General features: G+C 49.3%; 1 protein-coding gene across 6 annotated transcripts in view; it reads right to left on the reverse strand.

Annotated features, from left to right (window-relative positions):
• Nucleotides 1-141: 141 nt before the first annotated feature.
• NRAP (nebulin related anchoring protein) overlaps nt 142-24260 on the reverse strand; it is a 70290-nt gene continuing 46171 nt past the window's right edge. For all 6 annotated transcript variants that reach the window (XM_055346286.1, XM_055346284.1, XM_055346282.1 and 3 more), the window contains 14 exons: nt 24032-24145; nt 22168-22365; nt 20177-20281; nt 18684-18782; nt 16618-16722; nt 16163-16270; nt 14983-15294; nt 9410-9514; nt 8528-8626; nt 7121-7225; nt 3701-3808; nt 1944-2255; nt 1079-1210; nt 142-515 (listed from right to left, as the gene is read on the reverse strand). In XM_055346286.1, coding sequence (XP_055202261.1) covers nt 411-515; nt 1079-1210; nt 1944-2255; nt 3701-3808; nt 7121-7225; nt 8528-8626; nt 9410-9514; nt 14983-15294; nt 16163-16270; nt 16618-16722; nt 18684-18782; nt 20177-20281; nt 22168-22365; nt 24032-24145 — 2007 coding nt within the window. In that variant the 3' untranslated portion in view covers nt 142-410. The remainder of the gene's footprint in view (nt 516-1078; nt 1211-1943; nt 2256-3700; nt 3809-7120; nt 7226-8527; nt 8627-9409; nt 9515-14982; nt 15295-16162; nt 16271-16617; nt 16723-18683; nt 18783-20176; nt 20282-22167; nt 22366-24031; nt 24146-24260) is intronic.

A 24260-nucleotide genomic window follows, 5' to 3' on the forward strand; every position in this document is an offset into this window, starting at 1 on the left:
ACCCAAGAAATGCCAGAATCAACCCAATATATCCTTCAGTGGCTTCCCTTCACACCATGGTACCTTCTAGAAAATCACAGACTGCCTTCACCTCGGACATTTGCAGATAAGGGATTTCAGAATGACCAGAGCCAGTGGGAATGACCTTTACATCTTTATTCCTCATCCCAGACACCCAAGGTACACCCCAGGACCAGCCACCCCCTTCCAGGGTCAGACGGGGGACGGGGGGCCAAGAATACAACACGCTTCGTGGCTTCCTGAGGGTCGTCGCTTCGGGGGAGGCGGCTCGGGGAGGGGCTGGCACGGTGTCCTGCGAGCAGCTCGCTCGAACTGAAGCACGTCTCTGGTGCACACGCACGTTTGCTCCCGAGCCTCTTTCCCAAGGATCCTGGGTGGACGCCGCTCACTCACAACGGCAGAGCCTTCCTCCTTTTGACGTGCAGAATCTCGGTGGCGTCTGGGTTCACGTCCCCCCTCTGATTCTCTGCGGGCTCCACAGCCTCTGGCCCCCCCTGCAGAAATCAAACATCCCTCCCTGAGTCAGAATGAGGCCTCCGCCCTGCTCCCCCAGGATGAGCCGCCTCAGATGCCCCGGGAGCATTTAGAAGGTTCCCCCCTCCTCCGCCCTCCCCAAGAACAAGGATCCTGGAGGCAAGAAGGAGAAAGAAGCAAAGCCAATCTCTCATTTAGACGTGGCGTCTTTCTTCTGAACAAAGTCGGGTTCAAAACCCAGACTGCTGCAGCCAGCAAGCCCCTGACCCTTTCTGCGGATGTAACGAGCAAGCAGTCGGCACAGCCTTGGCTGCCGTGGCCCGCGATTGATGGAGCCCCGGTAGGTTTGTCTCCGCAGAACTAATGGCTGTGACTTCAGAGAAAGCCCTGCAGGAAGTTTAACCCGGGTGTCATCCGCCTGGTCATCTCAGACCCATGAAATTAGGCGCCTTGCTCCAGCTGCATTTCACACTTCTTTAGAGCCAGCTGACCTTTGGCCAAAAATAAAGTTTGAAAAGAAACATTGAGTTTGCCTTTCCCCACGGCCCTACCAGCTGGGGTGGGTTTGCGGCCTGCTACTCACCGAAGCGCCCCGGAGACCCAGGCCCCTCGCCTTGGCCAGTTCCGCCGCCCGCCGAGCCATTTCCACTTTGTAGGAGCCGGGGGGTGTCCAGCCAATGCCTCTGGTCAGGTTCAAGTCTGATTTGTACTTGACCTTAGGGGAAGGAGGGAAGCAAGAGGACTACGTCGACAGGGTCTGGGGTGGTCTGGCCACAGGGTGGCCTCTGTGGGATGGAGCCTATGCCGTTGTCAGTAAAGCCAGGACAAGGGGAAACAATTCTTCTTAGGCAGAAGCCGCCTGGCACGGAGGGCCCAGTGTGCTGTGAGCTGGGCCGTGCATCTTTCCACTCAAGCAACGGGAGCCACCGTGGGGGCGGAGGGTGGGGAGGACTGTTCACGTCTGGGCTCCCACCTCAACTGGCTCTGTGGCCTTAGGAAAGTCACTTGCCTGCTCTGGGCTTCAGCTGCCTCCCAGGGAAAGGGCAAGGATGGTGTCAGGTAGCTGCTAAGACCTCTCAGAAACAGTAGGGCAGGCCCTCGAGAGCCTGAGCTCTCTTATCAAACCAAATGGGGTTCGTATCCGAGGTCTGCCACTTATTCTCTGGGCGATCTTGAGTCAGTTCCCTAACCTCCCTAGGCCTCTGGTTCCCCATCTGTAAAATGGGGTAGGGATGGGCTGCTGTGGGAGCTACGTGGCAAAATGCTGGAAAAAGCATTTGGCACAGAGCCTGCCCCACAGTAAAATTATTATTCCTTCCTATTCCTACAGGGTTAGGTCCCCCGGATTTTATCTCAGCCCAGCTCCCCCCAGAAGGTCATGTGGAAAGCGGGGTGATGGCCAAGGCAGCAGGGGAAGGGTCTCAGCCGGGCGGGAGGGGGGCACTCACATCACTCTGCAGCTGGTGGGCCTTCTGTGCGTGCTTCAGGCCTAGCTGCTCCGGGTCGCAGGTGGGCTGGGGCAGGGGCTGCCGGTAGCACACGTCGCTGGCCAGCTGCTGGCTCCTCCTGGCCTGGAGGAAGCCGGGCTGGTCCGGGCGGCTATGGAACTGGGACCGACTCTTGGCAAAGTCCTTCTTGTACTCGTTGTCACTCTGGAGTTTGCCGACGCTGAGGAAATGCCTCATCCTGGGGTCGTCGTGGATGCTGCGGTAACCAATCTGTAGGCCCCGGTCCCGCAGGAAGGCCTCTTTGTACCGGAACTGCGGGTTAGAGGAGCAGAGATGGGTCCTGGGTGCCTGCCACCCCTCCCGGGCCAGCCCACAGAAATCTCAGCAGGAAGTTCAACAATCAGGTAAGAGCACAGCTTCAGATTCAGGCAGACCTGGGATCTGTATCTCCCTCTGCTGCCTTCTAGCTGTGTGGCCTTGGGCCAGTTACTTAGTCTGTCTGAGCCTCAGTTTCCCCACCTGATAAAATGGGAGAATGGACCTCCACCCCATGGGAGAGAATTCAGTGAGATGGGGCTAAGCTTCATGTCTGGCACAGGTTCATGCCCACTGAGTGGCAGCTATGGGTATTAATGCTGCTTAACGGTAATTAATAACCTAACAGGAAGAGAAAGATGCCCCTTCTCTCAGCAGCCACTCTTCTTTGATTCTCCCTAGCTTGTAGGGGCTCAGGCCAGTGCTCCTCAAATCATCTATAGGGAAGGACCAGATTCATTTTGTTTTGCTTTTTAAATTTTCAATCCATCAAAGTCCCATAGGTGGTTCTATTGCATCGGATCGATATGCAGTGGCAACCCCCAAACTAGCCTCTGCCCTACTCAAGAGGAGCCCACCGGGCACAGGCCTGGTTGTCACAATGGGTACTTGCTAAAACTGTTTCTAAATGCTTATTCCTGGGGCAGCCTGGGTGGCTCAGCGGTTTAGTGCCACCTTTGGCCCAGGGTGTGATCCTGGAGACTCTGGATCGAGTCCCACGTCGATCCAGGCTCCCTGCATGGGGCCTGCTTCTCCCTCTGTCTCTGTCTCTGTCTCTCTCTCTTTCTCTGTGTGTGTGTGTCTCTCACAAATAAATAAATCTTTAAAAAAAATAAATGCTCGTTCCTGATTTCTGTACTCATTGTGGGCAGATGCAAGCTATCGCTGAGTGATCAGTGATCTCTCTAGTCTATGAAGCTTTCCCCTTCCATAATAATGGCTGCCATGTTTTGAACACCTGTAAACCATTTTGTTTCAATTCCGACATCAATCCTAGGAGATGAAAATTATATCCCTCTTTCATAGATGTAGAAATCTGCGTTCAGAGGATATAAGCAACTAGCCCAATACCACATGGCCAAGTCTTAAGTGACCAAGCCAGGATGTGAACTCAAAATCAATCTAGGGGGGAAGCTCAATCTCTATCCTTCTGTGCTACCCCTTCAGCTAGAAGTCCCTTTATTGTAGATCAACACATCAATCACATGTTAATTGACTTCTGGACACACATACATCAATGTTTAAGAGTATCTCTCTTAAGGAGAGACAACGACCCTCCCCAATCTGAAACTTCTGGCTAAGATTCTAGAAAATAAGGCTGATTTTTCATTTCACTTGAAATACTTGTTCAGTTTGGGTTCCTGGTGTTGTGCTTTTCATCAGACCTGGGGAAAGCAGTCAAACCTATGAGTGACAGAGGGAGAGAGAATCTGATGTCTTACATCACTGGCAATCTCCCTGGACGCCCGGGCAGTCTGGAATGGGATGGCATCCAGCCGGAAGTCATAGCCGCCAGCCCGGGTCTGTTCCCAAGAGTTTCTGTAGACTTTCTAGATGGGGAAAACAGAGAAATGAGTGAGCAGGGAGTGAGAACTCCACACCTGGCATATTGTTAGCTCTCAGCAGGAATAGTTCCTGAACACATACCCTCCCCCTTGCAGGTACCCAAGGACAGAGTCATGGCCTCCCCACATCCATCTCGAGGACATTCCCAGCTCTAGGACTGTTGAGACTGGTCACAAAGGGCTCAGCTCTAAGCTCCAGGCCTCAACATCAGGCCTTGCTCCGGTGGGTCTGGAGCCTATGAGTCTGGCTCATTTGCCATATCCTGTTGGCACCAGAGCCCCACCCCCTTCCTTTGCGTTCACTTGCAGTGCCTTAGGTTTGCAGCTTCTATCTAGATGCCAGAACTCAAAGTTCAAGAACCCTGCTTCTTCCCTCATGCTAAAAGTACTATTCCTTGGGATCGGGCATCCCTGTGTTTGTTAACTCTGACGACTTCCTTAGGGCCCCTCGGCTACTTCCGAGGCCATGTGCCACCCTCACTATGAAGAGTGCTGCATCCCACATGCACCCTTGATGCCCACACGGAGGGAAGAGCCTTCACCTGAATTAAATTGATTGCCAAGAACCTGACCGAGTTCCTGACCCATGTATTTCACATCTTCCTCTTTCATTTTTTCCCTTTTGAAGTTGTTCTCACACACCCTCCAGGAGTCTGCAATCACATCCTCTTGGTCCTCAGGTAGACCCACGCACCCGAGAGAGCATCAAAATCTCCCATGCCTTCATGTAGCTAACATTTTTTTTTTCAAGATAAGGGAATGGCTCCATGAAAGGAGCCATCTGGAGATCCCAGTGGAGGGCTGTCCTTTCTTCAGCCACAGCAGGTGAGGCGTATCAGCAGCAGACGACAAAGTGACAGCCCCAGACCATGTTGGTGGCTCACTACATTCCAAGAGCCACAGCAGGTCAGGAGGCCCCTTAAGAACCTTGCTTTTGTCACTTGGAAATAGAGGTCATGGCCGAGGCTCTGTTCTACAGGGGATTGAGGAGATTAAGCAAAGGAGGGATGGCAGATAAAAAGCAAAGTGCTTCCTACCACCACACAACTGGGCCTGGAACCAAGAAGGGCACATGGAGATGGAGCCAGGCACAGTGAGCTCTGCATTGTTATGTACCGCCATCCATCACCTTCACCTTCATCATCACCTCTAACTCCAATGTCCAACGCCACCAACCCAAACCAAACACCTGCTGTGTTCGAAGGCCTAGAGATATAAGAGCCAATAATCATTGGAATCATCTCCTAATTGATGGGTCACAAACAAGGCCCAAAGGATTCGATTTACTGGGTCACCACTGAGTTGAGCAGCCAGGAGGGAAGGATTGCAGAAGGGGAGAAGCATTCAGACAATGGCTGAGTGGCCATCCCCTTTAGCATCACGTTCCCTGATATGGTGGCCCCACAAGTAGCAGTACAGATAGCAAATAGGGTCAAAGCCCTGAGCCTCCCCTGGGAAGGGGACAGTTGGCGCCTTCCTACGAAGGGCCTCCACAACAGATCTGGGCTGGGCAAGGACACCAAACTTCATTCAGCATCCAACTCCTACATCACCCCACTTTGGTGTCCGATGCACCCCAGCTTCCAAGCCTCTACGGCTGAGGGTCAGCTAGCCAGCGCGGCCCAAATTGGGTTCTCCCCAAGGCACTGGCTCCCTTTCTCCTGCTCCTTCTCCTGTATACTATTTGCTTGATTGTGATCACTTCCTCCCTGAGTTTTTTTATTCTGTTGAGGTTTCTGTCTTGCCACTGGGAGCCTTTAGATTCCGTAGGCTCTTTGATTTGGAACCCTGGGCGTTCCTCTTCTTTATCACAGTGGGCACAGTTTTGTCCTCATCCTCACACATTAGAGTCATTTGATTTTTAGTTATTTCGGCTGCCTTACACATCTCAATGGCTTTCTTTGCCCAGGAAGGTCACTTTCCCTCCACATCTTCCTCACAGAGCACTTGATCCAATTGTGTGCATTCTCCACGCCCCCGAAGAAGTGCTCTTTCAAAAGAGGTTCATGAGTTCTCCATATCCGCATGCCCTGGCGGCTAATTTCAGCTCCAGGACTCTACAGACTGGCATCCCTTGTGAGCCGAAAGATGCTCTGTCACCAGCCTGGGGTGGCCGTCCTCCTTCAACCGGGCTCCAGATGGACCGACAGGTTTATCCCAGTTTTCAGGGCTGTGGACCTCGGAGAGTCCGGCAAACGGAGGCCTGGCCTTCCCCCATCCTGGAAGCCCTGATACGATGGCTGTTTTGTCCAAGCTCTGCGGAGGGGGAGGTCCCGCTTCCCCCAGATGGAGGTCAGCCCACCAGAGCTGCTGTTCTAAAATTATCGCTCGCACATCCCTCTAAAGCATCAAATGGTCATAATAACTCATATTTACAAAGCACCATCGCATTCACTGCGTGGGATCCCACAGGGCTTTACAAACGCAACAAACTAATACACACGCTAACTAGAAGGCGCCTCGCGCCAACCCCTGCGAGGCAGCCACCTCTGGGGTGCACGGTAGCAGCTGTTGATCTGCACGGAGCCCCAGGACACAATGGCCAGGCCAGGGAGGGAAGAATGGCCGGACTCTGGGAGGCCCCGCGCTGCCCCAGGCCGACACACTCGGCCTGTGTTATTCTGATCTGACGGGCTCTTTTGATTCCGCCGCCTGGCTACCTGTTATCCCAGGATCACAGCTTTGCTGGCCGAGCAGCCGCCTATTCTATTACAACCAGGAGCCTCCAACCCCTGCTAACAACAAGCCCGGGTTTAGGAAACAGCTTCTTGGTTATGCACGCAAAGGGCACACATCTAAGGGAAACAGAAGTGTTGGAGGCCACCGCCTCTCGCACAAAGGAGCAGCAGCTCGTGTTTGTACCCGATGGACCACAATTGCGGCATCTTTCCAAACTGTGCAGCGGGAAAGTGCCTCTGGGCCTCCAAAGTCACCCTGCTCGGATGGTGAAGGAGATGTGTCCGGGAAAGAAACAGAGCAGGTGTCTACACCTGCCAGGGCCAGGGGGGCACCTGACTGTGGTCTTGGCAATTCCTGCGCCAAACTAGAATTTTCCAGCCAGAAGGAACCACAGGCATTAGTCAGCTCAGCTCTGTCCCATTTTCCAGTTGAGGAAACTGAGGCCTAGCGATGCAAGTGGCTCAGAGTCACACATGTGGTTTGTCTCCCTCTCGGTCCCGCGTTCTTCCTGTCTCAAGTCCTCTTTCCTGGGACTTTCCCCCCCAACAACTAAATCCAGGTTGGGTGTAGATACGTTTGCAAAGAGGTGCACACCCCATTAACTGCTGTTTCACTTACATCACTCAGATGCAGTGCGTTGAGGCGGGCTCTGGTGAAATCGGGGTGGTCGGGGATCAGCGTATATCTGTGCAGGGATTCCGCATCCCCCAATCTGTACAGGCGCTGTGGGTGAGACAGGGTGAGACAGGTGAGACAGGTAAATACGGAGCTGCGCTGGCTGAGGTCACAGGTGAGAAGCGGGCTGCCCCTCCCACCGGGTGCCCACCGTGGGAGCAGATGCCAGCCCTGCACATGGAGAGCATCCCTTTGGAGCCCACCGTCTGACCAAGGCGGCCCATGGGCTGAGAGTCAGATAGGGCTGGCTGATTGTAAGTAGAACCTATTTAAAATATTTATCAAGATCTGCTCCAAATGAGCCCCAAACCAACATCCTGGTTGGCCACACTTGTTGTTTTACAACAAGTATAAGGTGTGTGGCTATTTCGAGAATCTTTGCAGTTGAGTGTTGTTCAAGCTTTCTACTAGGAACAAGATGTCTTAATGCCCTTATTGTTTGAACAATGAATAATGATAATAAAAAAGACACAACAGCTAGTAAGTCTTTTTATCCTGAATGGCCTTAATATGTTTTAAGAAATTTTAAGTTTTCATAGTCTACCTGGGGCCCAGGAAGACACAGTTTTAAAACTCAAGCTTTATCTCAGTTGCTATTTTTAGAGCAGTGACCTAAGAGTTGCAAAGAATTTTAGGAAGGGATTGAGTCCCATCTACTTTAAGAAGGGAAAATATAGTATTGAATATTCTGATCCTTTTCCAAATTCAATATGGGCTTTACAAACATGAACCTGTCAGTACAACATTTGGACTCTGTGACAAGGGGTCGGCTCTGTCACTGTGTGTGAAAATCAAATCTCTTAACGACCTCAGAGAAAAAATATTTAACTTCCTATGCTTCAAAATAAATATAGGAGAGAAGAAATGAGGCTAAATTGTCCAGAAAGCATAGAAGCAGAAAGAAGCTTTTAATATAGCTGCTCCTTTTTTTTTTCTCCTAACTGGGTTATGTTTGGCTTTTAATTCCATTACCATTTATCAATAATTAAGATGTATCTCATCTAGCGTTTCATAAAAGATCATCAATATTACACAATATTATTGCTATGATTATGAATCAAACCATAATAGGGGGTATTTATTGAGGACTTACTACATTCCAGATACTTGCTAAAAGCTTCACATACATTAGTTATTTAACCCTCATTTAATTCACTTAATCTTATGAAATGTTGCTATCATTGCCCTCCTTTCAAATAAGGAATGAGAGATTAGGAGACAGTAAGTAACTGGCTCTAGATCACCCAGGTAGCACTCCTGTCTACCCCAAGCCCGTGCTCTTAAGTACTGAGTACTGAACAGCACTACCCACTACCAGGCACGTAGGGTTACTGATGAGAACATACCCACCTCATTGCAATGCATGTAGCTGTTCTTGGCGTGAACCAGGTCTGGGGAGTCAACCACTGTGGTGAACTTGATACTATCTGGTTTCTTACGGTATTTGGTCTGTAAGAGAAAGACACAGATTCCCACTGAACAGCTGAACACCATGCATTTTTCTGGATGCATCTTCACCCCACCTACTCAGTATCAGATGTGCCAAAGATATTATTGGAAGACAGGTCTCTCTTCTTGGTGGGTCCAAGAAGACCCACCTCACAGGGATCCAAGCTGCCCCTCTGATAAGGAACATTTTATAAGAATTTACTCTCCTGGGGGAAAAAAAGGCTGCACAATACCAGGGCACACCACAATAAGGAAATTCAGCATCAATAGGACTCTGTCCAAGTAAGTTCTGCTACTAAGAGATGGAAGAAGCTAGTGCCCCCCTGGAATGGATCCCCAGGCAAGAATCTCCAGGCCACCAATATGGTGGGGTGCTTGGTAAAGTTAACATCCCTGTAGAATGTGTAATGCCCTCTGAAATCAGATAACCCCAAACACTGGACACTCTGGGTAAACTCTGTAGGTGGATGGCAAATTCTGCGCCCCCAAGAAAACAATAAGTCGGCTTAGCTCATAACTACCTGATGTACCTACTAAGAATCTTCTAGCACATCATCTGTCTCACTGCCCAGTTTGAAACATGCCTTTACCTCTCCAGCAAGTGAACTCATTTGGAGGGAAATCGTGTTCTGGCTTGCGATTTGGTTGCAAAAAGCCAGGAAAAACACTGGGGGTCCAGGGGCCACGGGGCCCTCTTGGCATCTCCACCCTGTAAGCAGTTTCCCTCCTCAGGAGGAACTAAACACCAGGTTGCATTTACAACAGAGCTGGGTTGAATGGTACCTCGCTGATGAGTTCTCCAGCCTTCTTTGCACTCTCTAGCTGTGGTGAACTCAGCGTCAGCCATCCCATCCCCTTCATGCCCATCAGGTCTGACTTGTAGCGAAACTGTGGGAAAAAGATCATTGGTTTTCACCAACACGGCACTGAAGACCATCTGGTTATTTTAAGTTCCTTGATTTGTAAAAAGCATTTGTATTCGTCTTCATTGTAACACGTCGACGCCTTCATTCGGAGCATATTCTGTGTATTGTTAAGCCAAACCCTGTGAGTTTGTGCCCTCCGCCAGGAATTAAATCATGAAGCAGGCCCTACCTGTGAATGGGCAGGGTTAGAAGCCAAGGTAATGGATGCACATGATCCCTTAAAAAAAAAAAAAAACGAGTAGAGATCTACCCCAAGCCCAGGCATCAGCCTGGATTATTCTGTTCCCTTCTGGCAGAGAGGCGACTGCCTGCCTGCCTGCCTGCCGCCTAAATAAAACAGTTTTACCCACCTTCAGGTGATCAAAGGGCCCTGAACTCTGGGTCAAACCTGCTGGGACTCAGAGCAAATCACTTTACCAAAATGTGACTCAGTTTCTCTCTGTGATAGTTGAAGGTCATAACAACCCTGCTGTTCTCATGAGAACACCTGAGGGCCCTAAGGAGCAAAAGCCACTCTATGCATTGGATCTGTTTTTGTCTCATGGTGGTGGTGGGGGGACGGGGGGCAGAGACAATGACAGCAGGACTCTAAGAACCACACAAACTTAGATCCAAGCGGCCTACAGCATGTAAGCCATATAAGCTATTCTAATCTTTTTGTGCCTAGGTTTATCTCCGCCTCCCACCATTGGCTCAGGATTTGCTTATATTGCAAAGATGGGTGAGGCCTTACCCATTTTCTTCATTTTTTAAGGACTCAGAAGATGAGAACTACAGCAGCATTCCTGGGAGAAAATCCTGAGCCGTGCTGGAGGACAATGGGTCTGATTAGGAGTCTCCTAAAATGTTAAATCTTATTACCATTCTGCCATCAGCCCACCATTACCGAGGACAAGACAGTCAGTCACAGGAACATTTTTCTTCTACTCTTTATGGAAATCAGGCATTTTTAAAGGTGGAAAAAGAGTCTCCAAGGAAATCTAAAATTTGGATCTAAACGAAGTTGATAGCGTTTCCCTAATTTAGATATAAGCTCTGCTGTAACGCAAAATATCACTCCAGAAACCAGTCTTTCGGCCTTTTTAGTTTCCTTTCATTTCAGGATTCACAGCGTCCCTCACAGCTGGCCTCAAAGAGGGTCCGTTTCTGATCTACTGTCTGCTGGTTAATGCCCCTGTGCAAATTCCACTCTGCTTTCCAACTGGTGAAGGGAGGCATCACTCAGGTTCAGGAGCAGGTTTCAAAACCCCATGTCAGTAAGATTGCTTTTTATACCACGATCTTTCGGTCTACACCGGCAAAGCTTTTGCCTTCCACTCTGATAAAGAACAGAGAAAATTGGATAAATTTCTAAGTTAGAGAGAATAATCCTACAGGGCCTCTTCACAGCCGGGCCTTGCTCCTTTCATAGGCAAGATGAAGTGGGGAGCACTCTTTCAACTTGCCTTTGTCGAGCTGAACAGTACAATCGCAGGTAAGTCAGAAAGCAAGATGCAGGTTCCCCAAAGATCTGACTGGGCCTCAGACTCTCTTATAAATGGATTGTCTATTGATATTTCAGCTCCCAGCCCAGGTGTGACTATTCACGCAGACCCTAAAAACAACACGCCTGCCCTGGACTTCATGATGAAAGAGGGGAGTCGAGAAGAATCAGCTACACAAAGGTGGTTTGAAAGAAGGATTCTAAGATAATAAGGGACCCACTCGTGCTGCCCAAGTGCACCTGGCTTCCCCAGATGGCAGTCCTGCTGTTCCTTGCCCATATTAAGGCCTGGAAGCCACCTTCGGATTCCTCTGGGGGGGTCTCCCAGAGCCCCCAGTTTGGAGCACAGGCTACAGTTTCTGGTCCTCAATTTTCAACAATGTAAACAAATGTACCCTGGCAGTGGCCAGGGGAGGAGGTCTATTTGTCATATTAATGAGAATCTTTATAATCACCCTCTTGCTTAGGGTATGGTTTGCTTTAGACTCATCAGCTCATGCAAGGCTCACATCACCCTGCAAAGGCGGGGTTCTTATACCCATCTACAGAACAATTTTGGAGTTCAAGGGACTGTTCAGATTCTCAGAAGAGCCAAGGGCTGCTGTCTCCCCGGGTGTACCACACAGTCATTCAGAGAACCCTTAAGAGCCAGAGCACCTGGGTTCCTAGTCCAGCCACCTGGGGGAGCCAAAGAGCATCAAACCAGGAGTCAGGAGACCAGAGCCTCCCTTGGCCTCTTACTTGCCAAGGGGCCTAGAGCAAGTCATTTCCCTGCCAGCCTGTGACCCTGGGCAAGTTACTTAAGAGTATAGGTGCTTTAGTTGCCACATCTGTAAAAACGAGAGTCCTACCAGTATGTACCTGGATACTAAATGAGATAGTTCGTGCAAAATATTTAAGCAAATGCCTGGTCCAGAATAAACATTCCATACATTTTAGCTCTTGTTGTTGTCATTGTTTCTGGTGGGGAAACTGAGGCTCATAGAGCTTACGGAGTCTACCTATAAGAGTATAGGTGCTGTAAAAGGATCATGCAGCTGTAAAAGGTGGGGTCAGGGCTGTCCCCTTGACAGTCCCTGCAGGGGCTTTTCAAAACTCCCTGCAGTCTCCATCCAAGATCATGGACATTCACGGCCAGAGCATTCCATGGGCATTGCATGTGTCTCAGAGACCTTCTGGAGACAAGTATGCACACAGGACTTGAGTAATCATGGCCTTCACCCTAGTGGTGAGCACCCCTGGGCTCCCTCTGGCCCAACCCACAGCTTCCTTTCTGGCCTGGGCAGGAGAGGGCAGCAGAAGCAGCTGCAGGACAGGGCTACTGTTCCTCCCCCAGACTCTGCTGAATCAAGTGCACACAGGGGGAGCCTTTGTTCCTTTTTCTGCACAATATAACCACATGAAATTAGATTTTCAATAATGATTACAAGAAAATTGAAGCCTCAGGACCAGCAGGACATTATGGGGTGTCCTCTGTTTGTAACATCTTGAGACCCAAACCTCCAAATGAACAAACTTGAGGCTTATAAAGCAACACGTGAAGCATAATATGGTGATTTTAAAAATTAAGCAATAGTTTCTCAGGATTCAAAATTGTAATACATATCCTATTTCATAAAATGTCAGTGTAAGAGTACCAACCAACCATCACTTTTGGAAAATCCTCTTCTTTTTAGATTGCTCTTACTACTTGTTTTAGTGTTAAAATATCCTTTTCTTTCCAGAAACAAAACAAAACAGAACACAAAACTGTGACATAAATGGTAGCTTGAGGTAATATTTAGGGGTTTTTTTTTTCCTCACTCAATAAAAAAAAAAATCTGATGATATATTGATGCCATTATCTTAAAAACATCTTCCTGTGATCCCTGAATTCCGAGGTCACCAATCAAATCAACCCTCTTTGCTTTTCTGTTGGAGGAATGGAGGCCTAGGAAGCAAAGGGCTATTGCAAGGACACGTAGCCAGTAGGTGACAACATGAAGTTTCCAACTAACATCTTCAGGTTCCCAGCTCGGGGCCCCTCACCTCTCCTAGATGGCCTGCGTATCTCCCTCTGGGATCTGCCCTGCCCCAGAGGTCTCCTCCCCCCTGCCCCCAAGGAATAGCTCATTGACAAGAGGGTCATGCCTTGAGCTATATTCTTGGAGGTGGCAGGATGGCCATCTAGCAAATGGAAGGCCTTTCCAGTGGGACTTGGGCAGGCACCTTGCTACTGTGTCCTCGGTGTGGGGCCCAAGGAACGCATCCTGCCCCACACTCAACTTGCTTATGAACACTGTGATTCTGAACTTCCAGCAAATTGTGATGAGTAATTAGGTGATCATTAAATCATTACCATGCTAACTCACAATTAATCCTCAATTATGTGTTTATACTCTGCCTGTGTCATATAACTCCACCTAAGAGCAGCTGCTTCCCTAAAGACAACGGAAATTGAAAGGCTTGCTGCAGAGAACAATCCAAATAGCTAACACTGTATGTTTCTCTGGACCAGACACCACGCTAGCTTTCTTCGTGTGGACCAGTCCTAAACTAACAACTGGGTTCTTAACTGGATGCAGATGTCCCAGGTACATCTGGCCATATTGAAAAACACTTTGTTGCACTGGGGGAGGGTGGCACTATTGGCATCTAGTGGGTGCAGGCCAGGGATGCTGCAAGGGACAGGACAGGGCCTGCCTGTAACAAAACATTGTCCAGCCCAGAACATCCCAGGTGCTACGGTTGAGAATCCCTGATATGGATGGGAAGGGTCCCATGCGCTGCACTTTAACATGAGAGTTTCTTCCTCATAGGGCTGGTTGGAAGCCTAGAGAGACAATGTGTGCAAGATCTAGGGGTACAGTGCCTGCCACGCAGCACGAGGCCCCCACGTGCATACCATGCCCACACTATCACCATTACTGCATCCCAGTGGAGGAAGCTGAGGGGTGGTAGGGGAATGGGACTGCCTCCAGCATGCTCTGCAGTCACTCCAGGTGGTGCTCCCCACCAACCTGCTTGGAGCCCTTGCCTGGGTGAGGACCTCTCCCTTCTGTGTCTGTGTCCACACCTGCATTGTAGGAAGCATAACTCTCCTGCATTGAGCTCCCTCCCTAAGAGCAAGATGGGTAAGACTGTGGGCTCTGGAGCCAGCCCTGCCTGGCATCTCTCGCATGATCTCATCTGGAAAGGAGAAGTCAAAGCTGTCCCCACCTCACGGCATCACAGCAAGTGGGACAGTAACAGCAGTCAGCTGGTCATGTCAGCCATGACTGGATCTACTGCTTTCTGGTCGTGACCTTCACCCCCACCACACAGCATCCAGCCTGTGCACTCTCTCAGACCCCACTCTGGACCACGTCCTCCTCCCTGGCCCACTTGATTCATGCCAGCCTCAAATAAGCTGAGGCTCCTCTTGCTTGGGGACTTGGCCTTTGGATTTGCTTTTCCATTGGCTGGAGTGGTCTGCCCTTCCTTCATCAACTTTGGTCTTTGCTCAAATGTTACCTTTTTGTGGGAACTCCCCAGACCACACCCCCGATTTAAAATTGCATGTGTGCAGATCCACACACGCCTTCACACCTACCCTGCTTTGTCTGTCTCCACAACACATGTCAGTCACCATCTGACATACTTTGGATCCTACCTACCATATTCTGTCTCCCTCCCATACAGTGGAAGACCCAGAAGCACAGCAGTTTTTTGATTTTCTGGTTGACTACAGTATCCCCAGAGCCTGGAATGATGGCTGGTACACAGTAGGTGCTCAAGAAATGGTTGTTAGATGATTGAATGATTCCAACCTAGATGACATAACATAGACCCAGCAAGTCTTGGTTTGGGCAGGGTAGGGTGAGCGAGAGGGGGTTGTTGGATAGGCAAAGGAGGAAGCAGAGATTTACACCCAGGCTCGGTGGAAGGTGGTAGGTCAGGGGCTGGTATGTGGCCCAAAGGCCTCCTACCTCACTCTGCAGGGCGTGAGCTCTCTTGGCCCAGGACATCTTCAGGTCCTCAGGCAGAGCTGTGAACTCATGGCACCGTGTCCTGTAGTCGTGGTCGCTGGCTAGGGCCTGGGCCTTCCTGGCATGGACCAGGTGCACCATGTCCATGGGCAGGTGGTAGTGGGCTTGGCTGCTCGCCGCTCCCCGCCTGTACTGAAGCTCGCTCTGCAACTGGCCTACCCGCCAGCAGTGCTGGAGTCGGGGGTCATCACTCACACTCCGGGCCCCGATCAGCCTGCCTCGCTCCTTCACAAAGTCATGTCTGTAGAGAAACTGGAAGGGAGGACCACAGTCAGGGGCTGGCATTCGGCCTGCTTACATTCCACCTGCACGTTTTCACTGCAAACCCTAGAAAAATCACCTATTCTTACACTAGGAGGTGATGATTATAAGAAAAACCACAGTAAGGTTGGCCTGAGAGCATGCTTCCTCCCTGGGGGTTGAACAATTAAAACATCGCTCCATTCTTCCTATCTAATTAAAACCAGATCCTCAGAACCAAAGAAAGGGCCCCACTCCCCTTACATGTCCTATGGCCAAAAGGAATTTATCAAAAAAGGTAAAAGAGAAACTTGTGCTTTAACTGTTCGTACTTGGCAAAACATTAAACCCAAAAGACAGGATCCATTTATTTGAAGTCCACATTTTCTGTGATTTGTTTGTGGAAAAGAGAAAGTCACCTTCATGTCCCAAAGCTATGGACGCTATCAACAGAGTGGCTGAAACACAGCTGGCAAATCCTAACGCCAACATGTGAAACTACAGAGAGCCAGGAGGGAGATGTGTTAGGGCTGTGTTAAGATTTCTGCTGCGAGTTTGCTTTCGAATTCCAGGTAAAGCTGGACAGCTCATGTATTATGGGGTGGGGGTGGGGGGTTGTTGCCCAGACCCTGCAATTAGAAATAAATCATCATCTCTTTCCTGCTGGAATCCTTTGCCTGAATTTAGCTTCTGATTAACAGAAGCTTTCTTCCCCTCCCTCCGTCAAAGAATCTCATTTCTAACTAATATATTCTGCAGGTGACATCCTGTCTCACATGGTGATAGATTTGCTTTAATTCAGGAAAATCAGCCGTAGACATTGTTTTACATGAAGTTAACAGAAATTAGGCAAGATGGAAGGTCATATCATTCAACTCACATCACTGGCTATATCTCCTGAGACGCGAGCAGCCTGGAAGGGGAGAGCGTCTATTGTCAGCTTGTAGCCTTGAGCACGGAGATTACGCCAAGACTCCTTGTATTTTGCCTACAGTAGGAACACATGTAGATCTTCTTTTAAAAAAAAAAAAATTACATGAATCGGTGAACAAAGGCTACCCTGTTCATTTGTAGTACAGTGTTCCCGAATCGATTTCTGACGAGCAAAAGCTCTCTCTTTTGCAAAGAAAAATCTCATTAGCACACACGCTGTAGTGCGCGCTGGCACGCGTGTACACAACACATTTGTGAAAAGGTGTATTTACGGTGAGCATCAAAAAGACATTTTTTTTAAGTTTCTGGGAACACCAGAAGGGTCACTGTTAGATCCCATCACAGCCCCAGACACGCGTGGCTTTGGAACATGTCTGAGCCTCAGCAACAAGAAAGGCTTACGTCACTCAGATTGGCTGCGTTCGCTTTCGCTCGGACAAACTCGGGCAGACCCAGGGTCATTGTGTACCGGTGCCTCTCATCCTCTCCGGCTGCTTTATAGAGGCGCTGGGTAAAAAAGAAAAAAGAACAAGCAAGGAGATAATGCTGTGTGTTTCTGCGGTGCTGGAGGTCCCTCGTTTGCAAGTGGGAGATAGGTTTGCGGAAGGCCGCTCGCTGGGTCGTGGATACACCTTCTGCCTTGGGGAAGATCTTTCTTTCAATAAAGACAGTCTTTCATGAGTCAAATTGAGTGGCATAAAAGGAATATGTAAGAGATTGCAAGTTGCTTTTGATGGGGTTCAGGACAGGTTACCCCGAAATACGGCACCTTGGCATACCAAATACTTTAAGCGGAAGGAATGTCTGAAGCCGCAGGTGCTAGGAGAACTCTTTGTCGTCTCCTCTCCTGAAGCAGGTCAGAAGAGCCTCCTGTGAGAGGTGCCCTCCCTCCACCCAGAGGAAATGAGCATCCTTATCTCCAAAGACCGAGGGCACCCGAGAGGAATCTGAGTGAACAGACCTTGCTAAGTGCACCCCTGGCCTTAGCTCATCCCTTTTGCCCTCTCGCATCTTCCCTCGACTTTCTACTCTCCATCAAACCTAGTACAAAAACGTCCAGGTTTAACCGTTTCTCCTGGTCTTCGTTTCCTCACGGAGGCTCCTGTATCGTGTAAAACTCATACTAAATAAACTTGTACGCTTTTCTTTTGTTAATCCGTCTTTTGTTACAGAATCCCCACTGAGAACCTAAGATGCATCAAGAAAAAGGTGGGTTTTTTTTTTTTTCTCTCCTCTACACTTTGTTCAGCAAGAAGCTAAGGAAAGGAAAAGACATTTAGGAACACCATCAAGGTTCTTCTCATTGTAGACTTTTCCCTTGAGGATATAGTGTAAAAGACGATAAATGCTAAGATCTGGGAGATTTAGGAGAAGCTCTGGTGGGTGGAAGAGAGGTTCCTAAACCCCGTTCTGCATCCTTTACTAAAGCCCCGGCTCCTTCCAAGAGCAAACTCATGCCAGTGCTCCCCTGGGTGGCCTCAGCCAGTTCCCGAAACATCTCCTCTCATGATCAGAAGTGAGTCTGTGGTTGGTGAGCTCTCCGAGGCCAGAGGCCACCATATGAGGCATGGTTGCCCCACTGCATCCAGCTTACACCGCAGGCAGGAATGGCTCAAGAGGAATTTAAAATTGAGACTGTCACTGCACAAGCCCTTGGGACCATTCTTACCCCGAGCTGCTGGGTCCTACTTTCTGACTTGGGTGAGAGTGGAACCTCATTGTATAAATAGCCAAATCTCAATTGACTTCTCAAAGAGTCAGCAGGAGAATTTTTAAAACTAAGGACGATGCCAAATTTAATTCTCTGCCAAGCTCAATTTCTATTTCAAACTTGCAAGAGAGCCTCTAAGAAGTAGAACCAAAGGGGCTGGAATGATGATTTGAGGTAATGAGATTCCTTCCCCTGGATGCCCCTCTGCTAGAGATGATTAAATGAAGTGAGCAAACAGCAGGTGAGGGGAGGAGGCAGAAATTCCAGAAGTCTGAGCAACACCATACTACAGAACCGCCCCTGGATAACCGCACATCCTCCCTACACTAATCATCAGAGCGACCATATAAAGGCAGTTAGCCAGTGTGTGCCTTGGCAGAACAGATGAATGACGGACCAGTACTTCTCAGACTTCAATGTGCAAAGGAAACCCATAAGGATCCTGCTCAATGACCTTGTGGATTCAGGGGGTCTGGGGTGGGGCCTGAGGTTCGATGCTTCTAACAAGCTCCCTGGAGACGCTGGTGTGGCTGGTCTGTGACTGCCTGTGGGACTAGAGACTAAAGCCAATTTCCAACTAGGCCTTCCTTCCTTCTGGAAAATGTTACATCCCATATACAACATTCTTTTCTTTCCAGGCTTCCATGCAAACATGTGTTTTTCCCTGGCCCCAACCCCACTAAATATTCATGCTTTTTTTTTTTTTAAACAATCTAGCAGTTTTTTAAAAACCCATTCCAAAGCCATCTGATTTTACCTCATTGGTAATCTGGTTGCTGAGTTTTGCATGAAGGAGGCTGGGAGTGTCTGTCACAGCTGTGTACTTGAATGACTGGGGATGCTGACGGTATTTACTCTGAGGGAAGAAAAAGACTCGATAAGGCACAAAGAAGGAGAACTAGCTCTATAAGCACTAGTTATAAAACCTCGCTTTGCAAAGGCTGCTAGTCCATTCCCCGGAATCCAGTCCAACACCTGCTCTCATGATCTCAGTGAACGTGATTATTCAAATTCTGATTTTGCTCCTGACCTTTGCTCATCGGAGACCCAGAGGTCCTCAGCTTTGGGGGTGTCCCAGAAACAATCATGCAGCTTTGAAAAAAATACACATTGCTTGCGCCCCACCCTGGGAAACCAGGATTCAGTAAACTGCCAATGGACCCAGGCCTCTATATTTTTTTAAAGCTCCAAAGAGGATTCTGATGCACCAGCAGGTTCAGAAACCACTCTCTGTCAAGATCTCACTGGAAAAGTAAAGCACAAAGATCAACCTAAACTCCCAGTTTTGTTTTCTCAGAGCTCCCAATCAATGTGTAAGCCCACCCAATACTTCCAGTGCCTTCCATTATGCCCCCTGTCCTTGCATCTACAGTGAGTGGAAGTCCCAGAGCTCTCTCAGGTGTAAGTAAAATTCCTCCAAAGCTCAAAGAGCTCAGAATTCTAGACTTCTGTACTTTTACTATGAAATTATCACCAAGCTTATGGCAATCATTTTCCCAGCCACCAGAGAAGCACAGTTGCTTAGATTATTAGTGCTAATCTCCTAAAAACTAAATGAGAGGGGTAGGAGTATCCTTATTTGACTGATTAAGAAGTTGAGACTCAGAGAAGACAGGTGATGGGATGGAGGTCACACCACAAATGAGAGCGGGCATAAAATTTCAGTCTCCCTATCTGTTGGTCTCTCAGGGCTGTCATCTTTCTTTCTTTCTTTCTTTCTTTCTTTCTTTCTTTTTCTTTCTTTCTTTCTTTCTTTTTCTTCTTCTTCATCTTCATCTTCATCTTCTTCTTTAGATTTTATTTATTTATTCACAAGAGACACACAGAAATAGGCAGAGACATAGGCAGAGGGAGAAGCAGGCGACCCACGGGGAGCCCGATGTGGGACTCAATCCCAGGACCATGCCCTGAGCCAAAGGCAGATGCTCAACCACTGAGCCACCCAGGCCTGCCCTCTTGTCATTGTCCCACGGGGCCAATTTTCAAAGGAACCCTAGGAAAGCAGATCTTATGAGCCAGTGAATAATTCTTATGGGTTCATAGAGGAACTGGCTTGGTATTTGTAAAGCTGTTTTAAATGGCATCCAGTGTGAATGAAGAATCTAGAAAGAAGGGCTTGGTGAGTTGCCATTGTTAAGTTCAACATCTAGCTCGCTCTAGCCGTAAGCAGAGAGCTGAGTGCTAGGGAAGTACTTCTGCTGTGGAAATACACTGACAGCCCTCACCCCTCCATCCAGGGTCCCTGGTTACCTCACTGATGAGTTCAGATGCTTTCTTTCTCCCTTCAATCTCTAATGTGCCCGGAATGACACAGGGAACGCCTCGCATAAAGTTCAGGTCTGAGCGGTACAAATTCTGTAAGGAACAACACAAAGATTCAGAAAAGCCAAACCTACAGAGCAAGGAAGCAAAGAGAAATCAGAGGACCCAGGACAACATCATAATTAGAACTCAAGTCCACCAGTCAGTCTCTCCAGATCGACCATCCTCAGCGAACACACAATGCCTCCCAGTAAACGTTCATCCGGGGAAACAAAAATGTAGGTCAGAACAAAAGATTTCTGCTGTCACTTGTCTCAGGAGCTGCAGAGGGACAGCGGGTTTTTATCTTAATGGAGACTATCAAAAAATAAACGCTGGAGTGGATTGTGGTTAGAAAGTCAGTTGTCTTGGGGCAAATGTGGAAATGATGGTTTAATAGGTCTTCTAAAACAAAACCCAGCAGCAGAGGGTGGCATTAATTAATCATGGGTTAAGAAAAAACTAATAAATGAATCCAGAATAATCTGGCACAGGCCTGTCTGAGTCTACCGTGCATAGGGCAAGTGTGTGTACCTGAGTGATTTGGGCTGACAGTTTAAAGGGTCCCCAAATTCACTCCCCTGCAGCCACTAAGGTGTGCCTCTCCCACCCCCACCCCCACCCCCACCCCAGACGTGCTGCCTTCCAACTGCTATTACGACGAGAGAGGCAGGGCAGGTGAGGGCTCCACTCAAGTGACACGCAGGCCCTGAGCTGAGCATGGCAGCTCCCTCATTCCTGCAGCTGCTCTTGGGCTGCTGACAGTTTATGTCATCCAGTAAACACTGTACACAGGCAGAAAATTCGAACAGATGACAGATAGCCAGATCTGAGCACCCCTCAGCTCCTAGGCCCCATCAAACCAGTAAGCAGGCTTTGTACAGTGCTTTGCTTTCCGAGCCCAGCTGGCTCCTTGCAAACCCCACAGCACAGAAGCCTAGCAAGCTGGGAAATAAGGGGCACACTGAACAGGATGCTGCTACCTGTTGAGGGGAGACAGCCAGGCTCTCTTTGGGAGTAGCAAAGTCCCCAATGCTTCCCAACACTTCCAGGCAGCCTGCTTCAGAAAACAGGTGGCATGGGATCCCTGGGTGGCGCAGCGGTTTGGCGCTTGCCTTTGGCCCAGGGCGCGATCCTGGAGACCCGGGATCGAATCCCACGTCAGGCTCCCGGTGCATGGAACCTGCTTCTCCCTCTGCCTGTGTCTCTGCCTCTCTCTATCTCTCTGTGACTATCATGAAAAAAAAAAAAAAACAAAACAGGCGGCATGAGCTCGAAATGCACATGGGAGGCCCACGAAAACCCCACAACTCCTTGCAGGGACTTAGGAAGGATCTCTGGGGCCCGATGTCCTGCCTTCCTCTGGACACTCTCCTCTGCTTGAAGTGGGGCCATTCTGATCCCACCCTTTCCTAACAGAGCACAGGCTCCCATAGAAAACTGGTGACCCCGGGAATGTACAAAGCAGCAATAAAAACTCCAGTCTGACCTGAGGCCAGAGGCAATGCCATCGGCAAACCTTGAACATGTAAAACTATGAACCAAGGGCATCTTGGTCAGACAGCATCTAAGTTCAAGCATCAGCACCCCGTTCTCACTGACAGGTGTGTGATCTCGGGCAAGTTGTTTGTCACTCCTTTGAGCCTCACTGTACTGTCTCCATAAAATGGGGTACAGGCTACTGACACAGGCTTATCTTGAGGTTTCCATGAGATCACGCATGAAAATGTAACACTTAGTAGCAGGAAATGTTTCCTGCTGCTGTTCGATCTGTACAATTTTGCTAGGCAGGCACTCAGGGCAGTGTTTCCAAAGAAAATCCTGGTTTGAGGATTTCTCACCCACCCCCTCACCACGGCGCCAACAGGAGCTTGTGGGTCACAGCCTCATAGTCAAGTCTGAGAGGACCGAGCCCTGAGAGAGAGGCTGGGTCTCCTTACCTCACTCTGCAGCTTATGAGCTTTCTTGGCGCAGCTGAGCCTCAGGTCTTCAGCCAAGGATGTGTACTGGGGGAGCGGGTGTCTGTAGTCCTGGTCGCTGGCCAGGCTCTGAGCCTTCTTGGCATGCACCAGGGTTACCATGTCCAACGGCAGATGGAAGTGTGCCTTTGAGAGTTCAAAGCCTTTCTTGTAATTCACCTAGAGGGGCAGACAGATCGACAGCGGCTATTTCAAAGACATCATTTGAACAGGGACCATCGGGATGGCAACAGCAATGTAATTGTCCCAGGTAAGCCTGGGAGGTGTTCCTGGAAGGACCAGCGCTCCTTTCCTGCAGGGATTGGCTTAATAAGTAGGACTCATCTCCTGGTCCCGACATTCACCACCCCCAGTTCCTGGAGGTCATGTATTTGGATCTTGGAAGGCCCGTGGCTCCCCCAGTTGGGGAAAATACAGAAGTTCAAGAGACAGACATGTCAGTGATTCCCTTGCTCCAGTCTTTGGATCATCCCATTGTCCAAAGGCAAGAAGATCCATGGCCAACCTGTGCCCTGCCCACCATAATTTCTCCCCATCACTCTCTCAAGTTCAGATTTTAGACACCAGGAACTCTCTTCTCAGGTGAGTGTGAAAAGCTTCTTCAAAGCATCGGTGACATCCTAAGAAATCCAGGGGCCAGGAGCAGTGGGGCCAGTTCTGAGGGATGGGTATTCCCAAGGGCCCATGATGCATGCTGATGGAAGAAAGGAGTGGCCAATTTCAGACCACAAGCTTCACTGCTGTCTTCAGAGAAGCTATTGGAAGGTCAGCGAAACTGACTCCGAGCTTTCTTGGAACTCGGATGCATAATGGCCACCTCCTCCATCCTTCCCGAAGCTCCAGCACACCCACTTCTAACCTCCATGATCCTCCCCTGACCCTTAGCATAAAGCCAAAGTCAATTTATGTCCAACCCCACACTCTTCGGTCAGCACCCCAGCACAGATAGGGGGAAAATGTTGGAAGTGGAGAAACCGAGGCAGAAACCATGTGAAGCTGTGGAAAGAGCATAAGATGCAGGGCTGGCTCCAGGTCCACTTTCTAGCTGCCCTTAGACAAGGGACTGAAGCATTCAGGGTCTAGGCTTTCTTATCAGTAGACCAGGATGGCTAAGACAATGAAGTTCCTAGAGAGCGTTTGATGGTAAAGTGAGACACAGCCTGGTAAAGTGCTTAGTCCTCTGTAACACAGTGGATGTTTTACCACCACCATCAGCCAGCTCACATTATGTGCAAGGGGACAGTGTATACACGCTTGTGCCAGCTTCCAGAGGGTCAAAATCAGGGGTTGCGAACTCAGATGTTTCCAGGAGCCAGACAAGTAGCACCAGTGAATAAAGCAGGAAGTGGGAGAGGAGAGGTGACTGTCTGACCAGGAGAGCATAGATCCCTTCTAAATGGAGCTCTCAGGAGTCAACTGCAACTAAAGCCTTGAGGAGAGGAATCTACGTCCAGCTTCGGCCAGAAGTCTTGAAACTTTTGTGTGAAAATTTCCATTTCTTAAAGGTTTGCAATTAATTCACTCTGCAGACCAAACAGACTGCCTCTGCAGGGCAGATCCAGCCCACCAGCCCCCATTCGTGGCCACAGGGCAAATCATAGAATGCTCAACTCGAAGGGAGCTAAGAGGTCAGTTAGCTCAAACTCTTGATGGAGGAAGAAGCCACAGCCCAGAGGAGCCAAGGGACCTAACAATGACCCATAACTAGTTAGGACAGCCAGTAGCCACAACCGGAAGGACAAAGGACAGACGCTGGCTGTGCATCATTGGTGACGGGGTGGGGTGACCCCCCCCCCCCAGCCCCACCACACTTTCTCCCACTTACTTCGCTCTGCAGCGAGTTCGCATACACTGAATGTGCGAGGCTGATATCATCTTCCAAGCTCCGGGAGCCAAGCATCTGCCCTTTCATTTTCTCAAATGCCTCTTTGTATTTGTACTAAAGGGAAAGAGAGCGGGAGAGAGTAACAGCTCGGGGACAAGGGACAGGGAATGGGAGAGGTGGGTATTGGGCGAAAATGTTTTGTTCTTTTGACAGTGACTGGGTGAGTTGA

This window comes from Nyctereutes procyonoides, unplaced genomic scaffold, assembly GCF_905146905.1.
Source record: "Nyctereutes procyonoides isolate TBG_1078 unplaced genomic scaffold, NYPRO_anot_genome, whole genome shotgun sequence".
Lineage (NCBI taxonomy): Eukaryota > Metazoa > Chordata > Mammalia > Carnivora > Canidae > Nyctereutes > Nyctereutes procyonoides.